The sequence below is a fragment of the Kogia breviceps genome, chromosome 16 (genome assembly GCF_026419965.1).
Source record: "Kogia breviceps isolate mKogBre1 chromosome 16, mKogBre1 haplotype 1, whole genome shotgun sequence".
Taxonomy (NCBI): domain Eukaryota; kingdom Metazoa; phylum Chordata; class Mammalia; order Artiodactyla; family Physeteridae; genus Kogia; species Kogia breviceps.
In genome coordinates, this window is record NC_081325.1 from 4,321,322 (window position 1) to 4,338,819 (window position 17,498).

Sequence of the window (17,498 nt, forward strand, 5' to 3'; positions counted from 1 at the left end):
CCCTAAAGGTGCTTCGCACAGAGACGCCGACTCTCCGTAGAACAGAGGCAACCTTTGTGTGAGCAAATATTGACACAGGTTGCGTTAGCAGACAGTATGGGTGTGTGTGTGTGTGTGTGTGTGTGTGTGTGTGTGTGTGTGTGTGTGTGAGAGAGAGAGAGACAGAGACAGAGACAGAGACAGAGACAGCAACTAACCAACAAAAACACTGGATTTCCTGGAATGTCAGACTCAGACATTTGGATCAAATATTTCAATACTTTATTCCCCAAATCCAAGGATCAGAAACAAGACTACATACACCTTCAGCAAATCACAAGAAAGTTCTAGAGTCAAAAGATAAAGACCTCAGCTGACAGACTGTTTATATTATAATAAAAATATCCCAAGATGGTCACTTACAGAATTTTGAGGATTTAGTTTCATTTTCATCTCTCGTATCATCTCAAAATCTTTTATAGTTCTGTAAAACAGGTTTGTCATTAATTGTTAGGACAAAATGTTCATAATTACGTTATAAAAGAACTAGCCTGCTTATGTTACTTTCCAATATTCGTGATAAAATTAGAAGAAATTTGTAGTGCAAATGCAGCCAGTATTAACCAAATTTTACATGTGCTAGAAGAAATGATAATACATACATCAGTAAATTACTACAATTTCTACCTTAAAAAGCATCTTGGCAGAGACATGTCTTGAAAGTACTAAAAGCCTGGAAAAACTAGCAGTGTTAACAGAAACATGCAAAGTGTTAATCAGTAAACTTTAAACCACTGCTTTTTGCTACACCTTAAAAATGAGGCTAACAAATTACTTCCTATAAAAGAATATTAACATAGATTATATTTAAGATTGCTATTCGTCATTTTCCCCTACCAAAAACTCCAGCTGGGCAATAATCAAACTCGCGCTTAGCATCTGCAGAATATGCAATTTCCGTTAGAATGAACTCCCATACGCCACGATAAAAACGTGAAGATAAGTTTGCCCCAAATACAATCTACAGCCACACACAAGTGGAAAAGAATAGTAATGCTCCACCAGCAAGGCAAAGCAGAATAAAGTCTCAAATAACTGCATAAGCAACACTACTTCATTATATCAAAGCCACAATAGCTCACTGCATTGAAAGGTAATTTTAGAATTTACAAATATAATCCAAGTTGGAGAGGACTGTGTTCTGAGGCATGAGTTTATAACAGAAAATGGAAATTGGAGCTAAAATTAACACGCTGGTGCAGTCGGGCAGCAAACGAGGTTTCAGGCAGTGCCACAGGAGAGACCACGGTCTCTCACAAACGTGCCACGCCCCGTCCTAGAGCCGTGGCGTCTGAAGGTTCCTGGGGGGCTGGGCGGGGAGAAGGCCGGCGCTCGTGACAGAGGGACCGCTGAGAGCGCTCTTAAAGCAACACAGCACGGCAAACACAGCCCTCTACCATCGCCACCAGCCGCCCACACTGAGGCCGAAAGAAGAGAGATACTACGCTTCCAGCAGATGATGAAGCTGATGGTACAAGCTAAAATATAGTTTCAAAAGGTTTGGGAAATTTTAAGAAGTCCCTATCGATGATGAGTTCCTACCGGAGGCTGACTGGTTCATCAGAGGGGGCGGCCCGAGGGTCCGAGACTGTCGCCTTCGGGGGGCGACTCTGCACTTCCAAAGCAGAGCTCGCTGCTCGCCTCATCTCTCACACAGTCCACAAATCTGGCGCAATAGTCCAACACTTGTATTCTTAACAGGTCACTTACTAATTGTTTTTTTTATAAAGCAAGTCTTAAAAAAAAAAAAAAACACTAACGAAATAACACGTACTCTGAAGAGTAGAATAAAAAAACGAACCTTTCAGAGAGTTTGTCAGATAGCTTCTCAAGGAACTGCATGACAGTCTCTACAATGAAAATCCAAAAGAAAATATCTTTAACTACATAAAATAAAAATGTACATACCTGTTAAAATTATAATGTGGCGATCATAAATCCACACACTACAATGCCTTTAAAGGGATGATTCTCAAAGGGAAGCTGGGTTGCTAACATATACTAGGCATTTCTAGACGATGATCTTTATTAAATAAATGAAGTAAACTGACATGGTAATAATCAAAGCCTTAAATGATACCCCAAAATAAAAAGAGTTAAGGGGAAACGAAAGAAAAGAATCCAAAGTTTCAATCTATTTCTATCTATTCATATGTATAAGGGAAAAAAATGTCTGTCAGACATGTCTAATTTTTTTCCTGAGTTTTCAAGAGATAGCTAGAGTGATTTGTTCATAAAAATCACTACAACTTAGAAACATCAGATTTTAAAAATCAGTGTTTTTCTGGGTAAATATTTTTATTTTTATATATACAGAATAATCTATTTAGGATCAGTATCCAAAGAAAATATTGCAAAATTGGAACATTAAAAATTTAGGCTCTATTGGAATTTTTTTTTTTTTTTTTTACTACTTAAAATACTTCAGCCGTAAGTCACTATATTGTACAAACCCATAAAGGCAATGTAGTGGATTTACTGTTGTTTCCCATGATAGGAAATTTTTCACGTGACTTTTTGAATTTACCACTTTTTGCCACTATTTACCGTGTACAGAGCTTTCACGTGTATTTGAGAGTGGGCTACACACACGGTTTTTCTATTTTCCAGATGGTCTTTTATATGTTTCAGTTTCTTGTTCAGTTTCTCTCTTTCCTGAGTAAAATAAGAGGCTGGGGAGAGGACGGACCTAAACCAGGAACCCAGGGGTCTCCCCACCATCAGTGCTGAACCAGCCCGTATCTCGTAACCTGAAAAACGCTGCCTTGTTTTAGATGGTGTTAAGAAAAACAACTGTTACTTAGTTTAAAATAAAGTCTTTATTTCCGGATATTAAACCAGCTAGCATAGAGAACTGTTCTCAAATGTATCTCTGTGTGTGCTTTTTATTGCAAAATAACCACTGTTTGCTAACTTTCACCTATTTCGTTTTCCTAGCTCTCTTTCATATGAAACATCCTCCTCAATTAATCTACCTGGAATAGCGTGGTAGCATCCAATAAAAAGCATCCGTTGAGTTTGCAACGGCCGGGGGGCCAACACATGCCCCGCTGGAAGCTGACCCCCGACGCACCCGTCACGTGGGGTCCACCCTAACCTGTTCCCCTCCACGTGGCTCTCCACCCCCCCCCCCCCCGTCGACAGCTCCCCGTCCCTCACTGTCCACCTCCAGTTTCACTTCCCGCGTGAAACCTGCAACATCCACCCAAGCATCTGCACACTTCCTGCGCTCCTAAAATCCTAGGGCGCTGTTTTCCATACTCCGTGCATTTGGAGCTAAAAAGACACTGGCCTGTGTTAAGGTTTATCCTCATACGCATACGTCCAAGCTCCCCAACCAAACGTGAAAGCCCTCGGGGACTCAGGTCACACTCGACACAACCAAACCATGTGCACAGAGTCCAGCTCCAAGACATTCCCACACTAACCACCTTGTGAGCCGCGGATCTGCTGGCCGTCACCCTGCGTGCTCGCTACTGCGGCCCGGTGACCCTCAGTGCACGTCACTCAGGCCGGGGCTCGGTCCCCCACCTTCCCCGGGCCCCGGCCGCCCCCGGCGTCCAGGCAGGCCGACGGCGTGTGTGTGCCTTGCCGTCCATCCGCGTTTCCACCTGCACTGACCCAGCGGCATCTCACACCTAGCTCAGACCCACCGCGCTCCTGCCCCGCCCCCGTCAGCGGGAACCGTCTCCCCGGTGGCTCACGTCCAAGGCCCGGCTCTCCCTTCGCGTGCCACGCGCCCCAAACGTGACATCTCACCACCTGCACAGCCGCCGTCGGCCTGGAGCAGCCGCGGCCCTCACTGTGGCCGCTGCAAAGCACCTCCGGGCGCCCCGCCCTGTAGCGGTTCTCAGCCCCCTCGGCGGGGCCGTGACCACTGAGGTCCTGGCTCAAACCCACCTCCCCCGAGGACGAGCCTCCTTCACCTGGGACCACCCCCCGCCCCACCCCGCCCCGCGGGCTCCCCTGCTCCTCCCCACGTCCTCACAGCCGGGCCCCCACCCGGACCCTCCGCTCACAGCCTCGTTCAGGAGCCTTCGCGGACCGTGCGAGGCCGCACGCCTCCCGACACGCGCAGGCCTCCCCCCTTCCCTGTACCACTTTCTCCACAACCTGTAGGGGCCGGGAACAGACCGGACTCTTGCCCTGCTTTTCTGTTTTCCTCTGTCACCTGTACACAAGCAGGGATCTTCCCACCTGTTCTACTCGGATTCATCTCCAGCGCCTAGAATAACATCTGGCACACATGGGCACCTAGTGCGTATCTGTCGAACCGATGAACTGAAAGAGCCGATGCAGGTGACACAGAAAAAGGGGCAGGTGGTCTCAGGCGGCCTACGGAGGAGCACGAATGGAGAGCCGGGTTTGGGCTTGAGCTCTGCCACTTCTTAGCAATCAACCCGACCTGCACTTGCTCACCCGTGAGGTGGATACAACCGTCCATCTCACGCGGCTGCAGAGGAATGAACGGAAACAAGGGCCCGGAGTAGGCATTACGTAACCATTACATACAGTATAACATAACAAGACATCATTGTAACGACGCGGTGTCAACAGTGACTCCAGAAAAGCGCCTGAGGGGACAGAACACCTGTCTGGGAGCTAAAGTAAGGAACACAAATTTAAGTGTTCTAAGAGTTCAAGGACGAAGGAGTCCACGGGACGTGGAAACGTTTCAACAGGCTTCATGGAGGGGGCGGCGGGGCCCAGCACTGACGCCCTGGATAGGATTTTGACAGACAGGCGGGCAGGCAGCAAGCAGGCCTCGAGCGAGGGAGACGTGCCGCCGGCAGACGGGCGGGAGTGAGGCCAGGCCGAGGGCCCGGCGCGCACAAGAGAGAAAGAAACAAGGCGGGGCGGGTTCGAGAGAACCCCCGAGGAGCTACGGGCGCTGCAGGGAACACGGGAGGGACAGAGACAGCACAGAGCCAAGGGCGACGCTTCCCGCAGAGCCCCTTCCAGTGTCCCCCGACGCGCGGCCAGAGACCCCGGGTGTCCACGGCCATCTGTTGCTCCCGCTCGGCCCGTCACCGAGCCACGCAAACCCAACCCCTAAAATACACCTGGGTCTGAGCAGCCCCGCCATCGAGGCCACCGCACCCTGGACTCAGTGTCTAAACGTAACCGCAACTTACTACACACCACTGAAAGATATGCTACATACATCTGTATCGTTTTCACTGCAAACCATTCTCCCTTATACATCACAAATCAGAGAGAACTGAAGGGAGCGCAGCCAGGCGAGGTGCTCCCCCCACGCCCGCCCCAGCACCAACTCCGCGAAGCAGCCCTCTTCCCTCTGAAAGGAGGGGCTTTTACGTGACCCGGCCTACACTGAACCTTGACTTCAGCAGAAATATTCTCTCTGACACTAATTCTAACCTATCTGGCTAGGCTCAGCACAGAAACCAGCTGAGTTAAAATGAAAACAATTCAGGTCATCGTCAGTGCAACTTTGAGTATGACTTGCTCTCAATGCGTACATAAAATACACACGTTGGGCAGAATACATTCCAAAGTATTAGCTCTACTTAAACATTCTTCCTAATAAAGAAGCAGAAATCTCAGTAACTGGTCTCTGACTGTATGAAAAATAGAACAGTAGTTTATAGCTGTTTAAAATCATAAGTTCAGCCTCGTAAAAACCCTACTTTGGGGCTTCCCTGGTGGCGCAGTGGTTGAGAATCCGCCTGCCGATGCAGGGGACACGGGTCTGGGAAGATCCCACATGCCGCGGAGCGGCTGGGCCCGTGAGCCGTGGCCGCTGAGCCTGAGCGTCCGGAGCCTGTGCTCCGCAACGGGAGAGGCCACGACAGTGAGGCCCGCATACCGCAAAAAACAAACAAACAAACAAACAAACAAAAACCCTACTTTGTCCTTAAAGTTGGATAACCAGGCTTACCTGGGTTTTTAGCCATTGTTCCTTGGAGAGCTCTGTGGGAATATGTAGAATACCCCACTAACTTTGCCAGAAGATCCCTGTTGCTGAGCAATTCTTCTAAACATCTCAGTTGACCAGCATCGGGATAAAGAAAACTTTTGTAAGCGGCTTCTCGCACCTACGTTTACAAAGTGAAAGGTAAAAGGCACCGCCCTACACGGTACAGAGTCCTACGCCACAATAACATAGGGTGCCTCCCCCACTTTGTTCTGCAGGCGGGCAGCGCTTTAGGATAACGGGCCCCACAAGGTGAGTAAAGCTCCCGGATTCATCACCGGTACGGGAGACACATCACACTCGACTGCGTTCTCTACCGAGGGGCAGGGTGCCACAAAGTTTAGCCAACACACGTGCCATGCAGCACCTTGAACCAGGTGACGTGAAGACCGCCTGCATCTAAGTCTGAGCCCCCAGAACGGCCATACTTTGAAAATGGGGAGCGCTTTACGCTACAGGAGTAATCAAACCATTTTCACTCGTCAAAGCGTTTACAGAACCGATAACCCCCAGTTCCATTTTCGGCACTCAGTGACACGGACGTATTTTTAAAGGTGTGGCGATCTCATCACTGAACCTGGGGCTCACGACAGATGTGGCCCTGGTACCGGGGCCAAACTGCATGGAGGACGGAGCACACGTACCAGGTCGTCCGGCGCTTCTGCACGCAGGCCATCCACCAGCACGTGGTCCCCGGCCAGCTCAAAGTGCTGCCAAACATGCTCCGGCAGGAGACGCTTCTCAATCTTGCTGGGAAAGTGGGTTCCCATGAGAAACGAGCTGCTCAGATCCAAGATTTTAACGTTCAGCTCCACCGCTCTTTCACGCTGCACGTGGGCGCAGGGATAAGAGTTATTCAAGTAATACTTCACAACTAACTTAATAGGTGATCTAGGAAGACAGCAAATCAACATATATAGCTGAATTATAATTTAATAAGATACTAAATATATTAAGTGATAAAACGAACACTGAATATAATTTGTATCATAAATGTTTAATAGACAGTAATGTACTACCAATGTTAACCCTACTTTTGATAGATATTTAATATCCTGACCAAAAGGTTATCCTTACGGTTTTTTAGTGCTGCTAGGCTTTAAGACGTACGCAACTTCTGGAGTTCTGTTCAAAGTCTGGGCTATACAACCATCTGTGAAATTAACAATACTGGGAGGTACAGGTCCTCCCCTGGCCCTGAAAACCTCTTAGTTAAGTGAGCCAGGGAGTAGCTGAATCTATTTGATATGATACTTAAAAGTATTTTGAGACTAAAAACATGAAGTATCTGAAGGGCAGACTAGAAAATATTCTCAGTCTTAAAAGATCAGATACAAGGGCAGGGGAAGGAAGGTATAATTAACGCAGTTCTTCGCTGAAGTGCAGCGAAGGGGCACTTCCGAAGCTCTGCTGGGCACCCACTTGCGGGGCTACAGCAGGACAGCAGCAGAGAGGTGAGGAGGGCTGCAGTCGGGGCTGCTGGGGCAGGACCACGTCCCCCAGCCCCACGGCTGGCACCGTCAGCCCTCAGGCCATCGGTGACAGTGACAGAATGGGGTGGGTTTTCTCGTCAGTCACATGTCTAGGACACCACCTCCTGAGAAAACCTGTGCCATCAAAGGGGTGCCACAAATGTTTGGGATGAAACTTAAAACTGAGGTCCACATAACTGGTCAGGTCCCCCTGGGGACAAGGGGTGAATTTTCAGGCACTTGTTACAGGAAAACTAGACAGGCATCCAGACCTGGGCTCAGGACGGGCTTCAGGTGAAATCACAGGCAAACTTCCCGGCAAGGGGGTCGACAGCTATTAACAGGTTCTAAACTACGCTATGACCCTAAAAAATGATTAGGCAGCCCTAGTATTTTTTAAAAGATAACTATGTATGATGCAGATGTTCCCTTGATAAGCTGCTGGAAAAAACTTACTGTATTTTAATAACAAAAAATTTCAATACAGAAAATTCAAACTTCATAGGAAAAATAACGTTTTCAGATGCTCCTACATCTTTATCATCCAGACTTCTCTTTGCCTATTTTGTTCCTGATATGGCCATTTGTCACCCCCTAATGGTGACCAGTGGAATAACAAAAAAAGAAAGACATCTGGTAATTAATATACTATAGTTCCAAAAACTTTCCTCAAAGCTTTGACTATTTAGGGGGAAAAAAAAAAAAAGTGATAAAATTAGTTATTTCAAGGAGTTTATCACCTGTTACAATCCCTGGAAAAATAAAAACTGTTTATTTCCTGACTTCACCAACAGTCCGCTAAGTGTATCATTTCATCATTTGGACATAATTAAACATGCAGTACTCGGAGCTCTAAGAATGCTATGAAATCGCTGCATTTATTAAATGACTGCTGAAGAACACACTTCCTTTAATTTTTAATTGTATTCATGAGACCCTAAAATGTAAGTAAGGAATAACCTGGAAAGAATACAGAAAGAACGCAGGCCTTTACGGTTTGTAGGTTATATTAGTGGCTTCATTTCAAGCTCTCTTAAAATGTGCTCTGTCTCCCTTGCCCCCTGTCCTGGTGGAGCACCTCTGACAACAGACACTGAAGTGACAACGCGGGAGTTCAGCAGGTTTACGTTACTGCATCTTCACTGTGGGTGGGCTCGCAGGGAGTTACCTGCTAGGAGGGGCAGCTGTCCTATTAAGAACACACATTCGATAAAAGCAGCAAAGTCAGCGCTGGTGAAGCTGACCTTGACCTGACATGCTACTTTTCAATAAAGTTTCTTTCATGAAGATTCTACAAAATCATTAAACTATTCTCCCAGATTCTCTAATAGCAAACTCCCTCCTGAAAATAGCGAATCTGATTAATGTTAGTGAGCACCATTATAACTCTCACACAGTCATTATTTTATTGAGTCTAAAACGCCTGTGCATGAAAAAAGGGAACCCACACTCCCTGTCCTTGAGAGGCCTGTGATTTAGATAAGCAATGCAGTAATAACCACCTAAGGATAAATGCCATGTGTGTGAAATAAGTAAAATGTGAGTTCGGATGAATACAAAATTCCACCTGGTGGGTTGAGAACAGCTTTGCAGACACCATGGCCTAAAGATGAAGGCTTAATGGGGATTTCAGACAGGCAAACCCAGAGGGGACAGAGGACCAGAGCAGGGAGGGCAGTGCCAAGAGTAACACGGGGGTAGAGGGGCCGGGAGAGCTGGGGATTCTACGTATTAACTGCCATTTGTACTCTTTCAATAGGCAATGGGAAGGCACTGGAAGGTTCTGGGTGGGAGAGTAACAACTGAATCAGCGCTTTAAGGAAAGTACTCCAATGGTCACAGACAGGTTAGACTGACCGCCAGAAGGCCTGCAGGCAGGGCAGCTGGGCAGGCCCTGGAGTCGGCCTGGCTTACGTAATAGCTTCCTCCACCTACAAGCTCTGTGACCTTGGGGAAATCACATGACCTCTAGGTGCCTCAGCGTCTTCACCCATGAAACAGGAATAGCAGTAGTACCAGCCTCAAAGCTGTTATGAAGATCTGATGAGAAGTATGTGATTTAAAGAGCAAATGCTTAATCGCTGTTACTTATAATAGGTGTAGGAAGACAATGGCTTTTAGGATGGCCCAGGTATTTGGTGATAAGGATCAAGGTGAGTTGTCTTGGGGATGCAGACAGATGCAAGTGAAGCCCTACAGAAACAATCCAAGAACTTGGTCACTGAGATACGAGAGCACTGAGAATGGAAAAAATGCAAACTGACTCCAAAATTGTACTTGGGTGACTCAGAAAATAGTGGCATTATTGGTAGAGAGAAGTATTAATAACAAACTAGTCTGGAAAGGGGCAAATATGTCCATTTCAGGCAATCTGAGTTTGCAGTAGAGTCTATCAGCCTTGGGGACTGCTGAGTTAGGCCAGGAGTCACGTGCTGAGCCCTTAAGGGCACACAAGCACACAGACATGTGAGCGGCCTCAGAATTACTCACACTCAGCACCAACCAAAATGACAGCATCTGTGTACGTGACACGTATTCTTAATACCCTGCCCTCTACTTTCCAAGACACTTTGATAAACCAATCTCTGTTAATAGGTAAGCGGCTTTATCGTATATTTATCGGGAGAAACATATTTATCTAAAAAAGAAAGCAGCACGGTAACAGTCTAGGCTGCAGGCAGGCAGGGTGAGACACTGGAGCCGGCAGCTCTTTGGGTGCTGGTTGAACCATCCCATTCTTCCAGCCCTGAGCTTCATACTGAAGTGAGTAAGCACTCATTGGGATGTCGTGCTCTAGAAGAGCAGCGGCCAGGGTGAGAGATCCTGAGGACAAAGGATGGGATCTTGAACAGATCGCTTTGCCTTGTTCCCACACCTGTAAAATGAGGGGTCTGGACAAAGAGGGCCCCTCCCATCCCAGTTTCAACACTGTATAACCCATGCTTACTGCTTTCAGAATGAAACTATGGGGGTCTGTCCAAGACAGGTATTACACCAACAGACACACCTGCACTGGGTCTCAACAATACTTCCTGTACTTCTGCAACCAGAGCCTAATCTTCAACAGCGCCAGCTTTCCTACCCACTAGCTGGCCTTCCTGATACGGCCCATCTCATCCCACTTCCATGATACCTAAAACGCCCCAACTGTCTCAAGTCATTTCTTAACTCTGAATTATCTTGGGTGACAGGCCAACTTCCAGAGAGCACTATGTTCAAATACAACTTACAGGAGAATTTCATAACATAAATGACTTAGGTGTCTTTAGAATATGGAAACTGAAGCAACATACAAGAACCACATCAACATACCAACTAGATATGATATCAGTAAAACAAGAGGAGCCAAGAAACAAGGTTACCTTTTCTTTGTCTAGATGGATTCCACTGATTTCAAAATCAAACATAAACAGTTCGGCCACTCGCCTATAAATAAAATAGGTGCCAGGTTAGAACAGGTAAAAATAATTATGAACAAAAATAAGGGTTTTGCAAAATAAATCCATCTTTTTCAACCTTACTGCCCAAAAGCCGGATGTTTCAACACATACACACACACACACACACACACACACACAATTTGTTTGCTTGAAACCAGGAGCTTAACATCTTAGAAGTCAGGCAAAACAGCTGGCTGACTGACTGGGTTTTAAGCTCTCCTATGGATGACTTGGTATCAGATACACCGTGCTAACTATACAATAAGCCTTAAACTGACAATGAATGACAATTACTCCAAGGAAAAATTTTCTGCTTTTTTCTAGAAAGGAAAAAATGGACATCTTTTCAACTGTCTTTCCTTCAAGAATATCTGCTGCAAACTATACACAACACACCAAATTAAGGCCTTGTGGGACATACACATGCTGCCTGAACTCTGCATGAAGGTGTTCATGCATTAACTGTAACACATTTCCTACTCAGCAGGTGTACTGAACAGAAAAATACTCTGCTCACCCATAAGGCATGGCCCAGACGGGGATAAGGACTTGTCGAATGAGTGAACACAATGCAGAAGAAATAATAAGTTTCCTACCGGGTACAAACAAAGTGCTTACGGAGTTCAAAGACCATCAGTAATACCCTTCAACAGGTCAGCAATATCTGAAACATCACCTTTTACTCCTGCTATCAAAAAGCAGACTCTTCATCAGCTTCAAGCCACCATCCTCTTCCCCTTGGACTAAGTTTGCTTAGACCTAGGAGGGAAGATGCCTATTTCAAGAATGAGTACCTGGGTGATTTCTAGAAATCCACAGTTTTTAATGATCGTAAAGTGCATCTGCAAACTTCACAATAGGCCCTAATTTTCCTAACCTTTCCTTAATGTAATAATTTCATCCTAATGTCAAGTATTGGCAGCAATTAAAAAACAACAGCAGAACATAAAGTATCCTGGATAACATCTAAAGCAAGGGGCAACTTTTCAGTAATTTTCTGCTGTAATGTTTTATACTTACAAGTTCATCTTTCCCTTTTTATTACTCTTTAATTAATGCATTTATTTTTGGCCACATTGGGTCTTTGCTGCTGTGCGCAGGCTTTCTCTAGTTGCAGCGAACAGGGGGCTACTCATCGTTGAAGTGCGCGGGCTTCTCACTGCACTGGCTTCTCTTCTTGTGGAGCACGGGCTCTAGGTGCGTGGGCTCAGTACCTGTGGCTCGCAGACTCAGTAGTTGTGGCACATGGGCTTAGTTGCTCCGCGGCATGTGGGATCTTCCCATACCAGGGATCGAACTTGTGTCCCCTGCAGAGGCAGGCGGATTCTTAACCACTGCACCACCAGTGAAGTCTCCATCTTTCCCTTTTTAGTTATAAGCTAATTTAAGATGATTTACTTTCCCATTAGGGACCAGGGGAATCAAAACACTGAACTCGTGGGCTTCCCTGGTGGCACAGTGGTTATGAATCTGCCTGCCAACACAAGGGACACGGGTTCGATCCCTGGTCCAAGAAGATCCCACATGCCGCGGAGCAACTAAGCCTGTGTGGCACAACTACAGAGCCTGTGCTCTAGAGCCCGCGAGCCACAACTACTGAGCCCGCGTGCCACAACTGCTGAGCCCGCGTGCCACAACTACTGAACCCCGCGCACCTAGAGCCCGTGCTCCACAACAAGAGAAGCCACCGCAATGAGAAGCCGGCGCACCACAAAGAAGAGCAGCCCCCGCTCGCCACAACTAAAGAAAGTCCGCGTGCAGCAACGAAGACCCAATGTGGTAAAAAATAAATAAATAAAATAAAATAATTTATTAAAAAAAGAAAGCATCCACCTATTCTTTAAAAAAAAAAAAAAAAAAATACTGAACGCATACACGCTAAATGAAAGAAAAACCTGTGTGACCTGGAAACAAGACATGCCCGTGCTGGGCCACAAAGGCATGGGCCGGGACACACAGCTCTTCAGATCTCTGAGGGTGGAAACACGGTCCCTGATGCCCAGGAGACAACGATCTACCGTCACTCACAAGTAGATGTGACTGATAAACATCAGGGGACCAGGAAGCAGACGTGTATCTCACAGCGCTTACGTATCGCTAAAACGTAAGTCACGTACAACTGCGTATCACTAATTTACTGGCACATGAAAACCGCGCAGCAAATAGTAGTTATTTATTGGGGGGGGAGGGCAGTCAGCCAAATTAACCCCTCTAAACTTCTCTACCACCGCCATCCTAGTCCAGGACGCACTGCCACCACGCTGAACGGGTCACCTTGCCCCAAGTCCGCCACCCTGCAGGAAGGCCCTCCTCGTGTCAGAAGTCCTTGTGTCGTGAGACACCCTATCCGCCACGGCGAGGTCTCTAAACACTGTCCCCCACCTCCGACCAAACCTGGGCCCTCTGCTACGGGCTCCAAGAGCGTTCATGATTTCCACTCCACAAGCTTACATGCTGGACAAACACAGAAATTTTTTTAATGGTTGTGTGGAGGCCGTATGATGCCAAGTCATGTGGCAGGAGACTTCACCGCTGGGTTATAAATGCTTTATGGGAAGCTGAAGCATAGCAGACAAAGAGGGAACAAAACCGAGCTCCAACCAACGTTGAAGTAAGACCGTATAGGTATTGCAGAACATGAAAAACAATTAAGATTAGCATTTCATGTAGGAGCTTATTCTTTTATTCACAGAGTGCAAACCTGTGAATGCCACCGTGATGACTGATTATTTCAACTCCATCCAAATCCCAATTAAAAACATAAAACAGTTTATACTTGGACAGTTTTTCAAAGGCTTTCTGCATGACATTTTCAGTTTTTCTTCCAATTAGTGGCAGCCACTTAGAACAGTAAATTCTCTGATGCTGTACTGGAAGTGGAATCTCTAGGCTAAGGAGAACTGTCTTCTTTCTTCTTAACCCTGCTGCATGCTGGGAACCGAGCTCAAGTGTAACACTCCTTGCTTTCATTAGTTTTATTATTATTATTATTTTTGGCTGCATTGGGTCTTTGTTGCCGCGCGCGGGCTTTCTCTAGTTGCAGTGAGCGGGGGCTGCTCTTCGTTGCGGTGCACGGGCTTCTCACTGCAGTGGCTTCTCTTGTTGCAGAGCACGGGCTCTAGGCACGCGGGCTTCAGTAGTTGTGGCACACGGGCTCAGCAGGTGTGGCACGTGGGCTCTAGAGCACAGACTCAGTAGTTGTGGCGCACGGGCTTAGCTGCTCCGCGGCATGTGGGACCTTCCCCGACCAGGGCTCGAACCCGCGTCCCCTGCATTGGCAGGCGGATTCTTAACCACTGCGCCGCCAGGGAAGTCCCAGTAGTATTTTTTTAGAACTACTTTTTTCTGAAATTAAGTTATCCAAATATTTGGTCTATTCTCCTGCTTTTCTTGACTTTTTATAATGGATATATTCATCTTCCTGATTATTGTGCCAATATACTGCATGAACAGAACTAAAGTTCTTCTAAATTTCTGAAACGTCAACAGGCCTCCTTTCTTAAATAATGGAAAGGGCTCCACTCAAGCCCCGGACTGCCCTGGTCATCTCTGTCTCCCATCCGTCTCCCAACAGTCAGCCTAGAACACACATCCCCTCTCTTCCGGCAAAGGTGGTTTCTGGTTGTTTTAATAAGAGAAAAGAAAGATGGCGGGGGAATCAACTAGGGATGGGAATTTACTGGGTAATGTAAGTTTACCGTGTTACATAACACAGGTTTATCATGTAACAGCTTTACTGTAAAAATGCATGAAAAACCTCAAATCACTAATCCTACCAAAGATAACCACTATTAAAATTCTTGTATTTCCTTCCAACATATGACTGTTTCTTTCTCCTTTCTCTTAAGGCTACGAAGAACACGTCTCATTAAATAAGGTAAAGGTTCCAGAAAGCAGCTTGGTGCTCGGCACATAGCAGGTACTTGGAACAGTCTGCTGACTTTCTGCGTGGACCTAAGGAGCATTAACTTGACTCCTGGGCTCCGAAACAGCCACTGTCCCCGGGGGCCAGGCTAGGTGGTCTGGGGGGACACCCAGCACGACCCTTACCCTCAGAAGCACAGTCGGAGGTGCATCTTTGGTCTCGTGAAGATACTATCTCCAGGGCAACCAACTGTGGCTGATACCACGTCCCCCGGCTTCTATCCAGTCCACTTTCAACGTGTTACACCAGGACTCCCACGGGGATACAACCACACAGACTTTTGTATCTTGCTTTTTCTTGTAAAATTGAATCACAAACATTGAACAGTTCTCTGTATCTTTAAATATTCTTCAAAAACATGGCTTTTAGGGCTTCCCTGGTGGTGCAGAGGAGAAAACTAAGGCCTGGAGAGCTGGGGAACCAACATATAGCCAAGGCCTCTAACTCGGGAGACCACCCTCCAGCCACGACATCCCACTCAGCACCAGCGTCACCCTACACACTGTTACACGTTCAACAGCCAAATGCTGCCATTCCTTACTTTGTGAAGTGAGAGCTTCAGGAAGAGAATCCTTTACCCATTTTTCTATAAGAGGGTTCGCTTTTTTTCTTTCTTTGTAATTTGTAACACCTCTAAACACAGTAACTATATTAACCTTTACCGTGTAAGTAACATCTGTCCCATTGTTTATGCTGACTCTGAACGTGGAAGGGCTTTGCCAGACCAAAGCTTGCCATTTTTCTATGAGCCAATCGATCTCCCCTTGTGTGCTCTGATTTTGGTATCCTTGAAGAAAGACCTTCCACATTCCAAGTTATCAATACTTTTAGGATTTCTTTTTTAAAGATATTTAAATCTTAAATTAATTTACTTTTCCAATGGCCCAACACCATTTACTGAAAACCAAGCCTTTCCCTACTGATGAGAAACGATACTTCTCTCCTGTGGTAAATACTGTCCTACAGACATTTGTGTCTGTGTCTGAAATTTCTCTACTTTCTCATGGACCTAATGGACTCTTCTGGCCTAAGTATAATGCTCTTGATGCTCTTTTAAACACAGTATTTTTATAATATGTCTTACTATCTGGTACAAATCCCTCTGTGGCATTTTTCTTTGCCAAATCTTTCCTGCCTATTCTGGTATATTTACTGACTGTGACTTCAAAATCATTTTAGATAACAACAACAAAAATCTTCTTTACATGTAGGATGGATAACATCAAACTTACAGACCAGTAGAGACCACTGAGTTTTCTTCTTCTAATCTAAGAATACAGCACGTTTCTCCATTTAAATATCATCTTTCATGCCTTGCGGAGGGGTGGGTGGGTGTGGAGGCTCTGCACTTTGCCCTCCTGAGTGTACTCCAAGCTGTATCCCAGCTTTTGTTGCTCTTGTGACTGGGACTTTCCCTCCATTATATTTTCTGGCGTGTGTTTGTTATATTCTTTGCAAATAAGAAAGCTCTTGATGGTTCTGGAAAACCCCAAGTGAAACAGGTTTCTTTATGGCTGGGCTTCCCTGAGACTCTAATAAACTGAAATTCTCCAAGAGAGGAAAATGCATTAATATGTCTGATTTCCAAACTTACTGATCAATGGGACCCTTCTGGGAATACTTTCTAATACCTCACAAAACTAGCATTCCGAGGAATGCACCTAGGATATGATGATGATGTCATTTCTTCTATACGTTATCTTCTCGTGACAAAGTAATGCATCAAACCCCTAATGCTTTGTTTTAGCCTCTGACTGTCTCTCCTTCAGATGCAAGGTGCTTCCTGGGTGCCAGCCAACACTCCTGATGATACACAAGTGCCACGACAGTTTGATAATTATCACTTCCAATTCTTGTTTCCTTCCACTCACAAGTAACCTTTCCTTTCCAGAATATGGATCTTCTACCCAGATGATTTTTGCCAATGTGTTTATCATTCTGTTATTTTTAAAATCCTGGGCTTCTCTGGTGGCACAGTGGTTAAGAATCTGCCTGCCAATGCAGGGGACACGGGTTCGAGCCCTGGTCCGGGAAGATCCCACATGCCGCAGAGCAACTAAGCCCGTGCGCCACAACTACTGAGCCTGCGCTCTAGAGCCCGCACGCCACAACTACTGAGCCCATGTGCCACAACTACTGAAGCCCACATGCCCTATAGCCCATGAGCCACAACTACTGAGCCCACGTGCTGCAGCTACTGAAGCCTGCGCACCTAGAGCCCGAGATCCACAATGAGAAGCCACCGCAATGAGAAGCCCGCGCACCGCAACGAAGAGCTGCCCCCGCTCGCCACAACTAGAGAAAGCCCGTGTGCAGCAACGAAGACCCAACGCAGCCAGAAATAAATAAAAAATAAATATTTATAAAAATAAAAATCCTACTGGCATCTTAGTAACATCTAGAAATGTGGTACATGTCCAATTAGCACAAGTCCTTTGTACCTCAAATGGTCTGCCAGTCTACTTCCATTTTTATACATTAAATATGGGAAAGCAAATCTGTAGTAAAGTCAGATCATGAACAACCTGTTGTCACGCAAAGTCAGCAGCAGCTCAGCATAAACCAGCACAATTAGCAGGCATCCAACTTCTACTCATTTTGCTCACGAAGGTAATAATGCTCAAACCTAAAATTATCATGAAGACCCACTGCTGTGATTATACGGCCAGCTTTCCCCATATCCC

The 17,498-nt window shown here is 46.1% G+C and overlaps 1 protein-coding gene across 1 annotated transcript in view; it reads right to left on the bottom strand.

Annotated features, from left to right (window-relative positions):
• The window catches only part of MIPEP (mitochondrial intermediate peptidase), a 131,156-nt gene that overhangs the window by 103,363 nt on the left and 10,295 nt on the right, over nt 1-17,498 (bottom strand). Inside the window, exons 5-9 of the mRNA XM_059041995.2 lie at nt 10,812-10,875; nt 6,622-6,804; nt 5,942-6,098; nt 1,841-1,889; nt 403-463 (exon numbers count right to left, since the gene is read on the bottom strand). Coding sequence (XP_058897978.1) covers nt 403-463; nt 1,841-1,889; nt 5,942-6,098; nt 6,622-6,804; nt 10,812-10,875 — 514 coding nt within the window. The remainder of the gene's footprint in view (nt 1-402; nt 464-1,840; nt 1,890-5,941; nt 6,099-6,621; nt 6,805-10,811; nt 10,876-17,498) is intronic.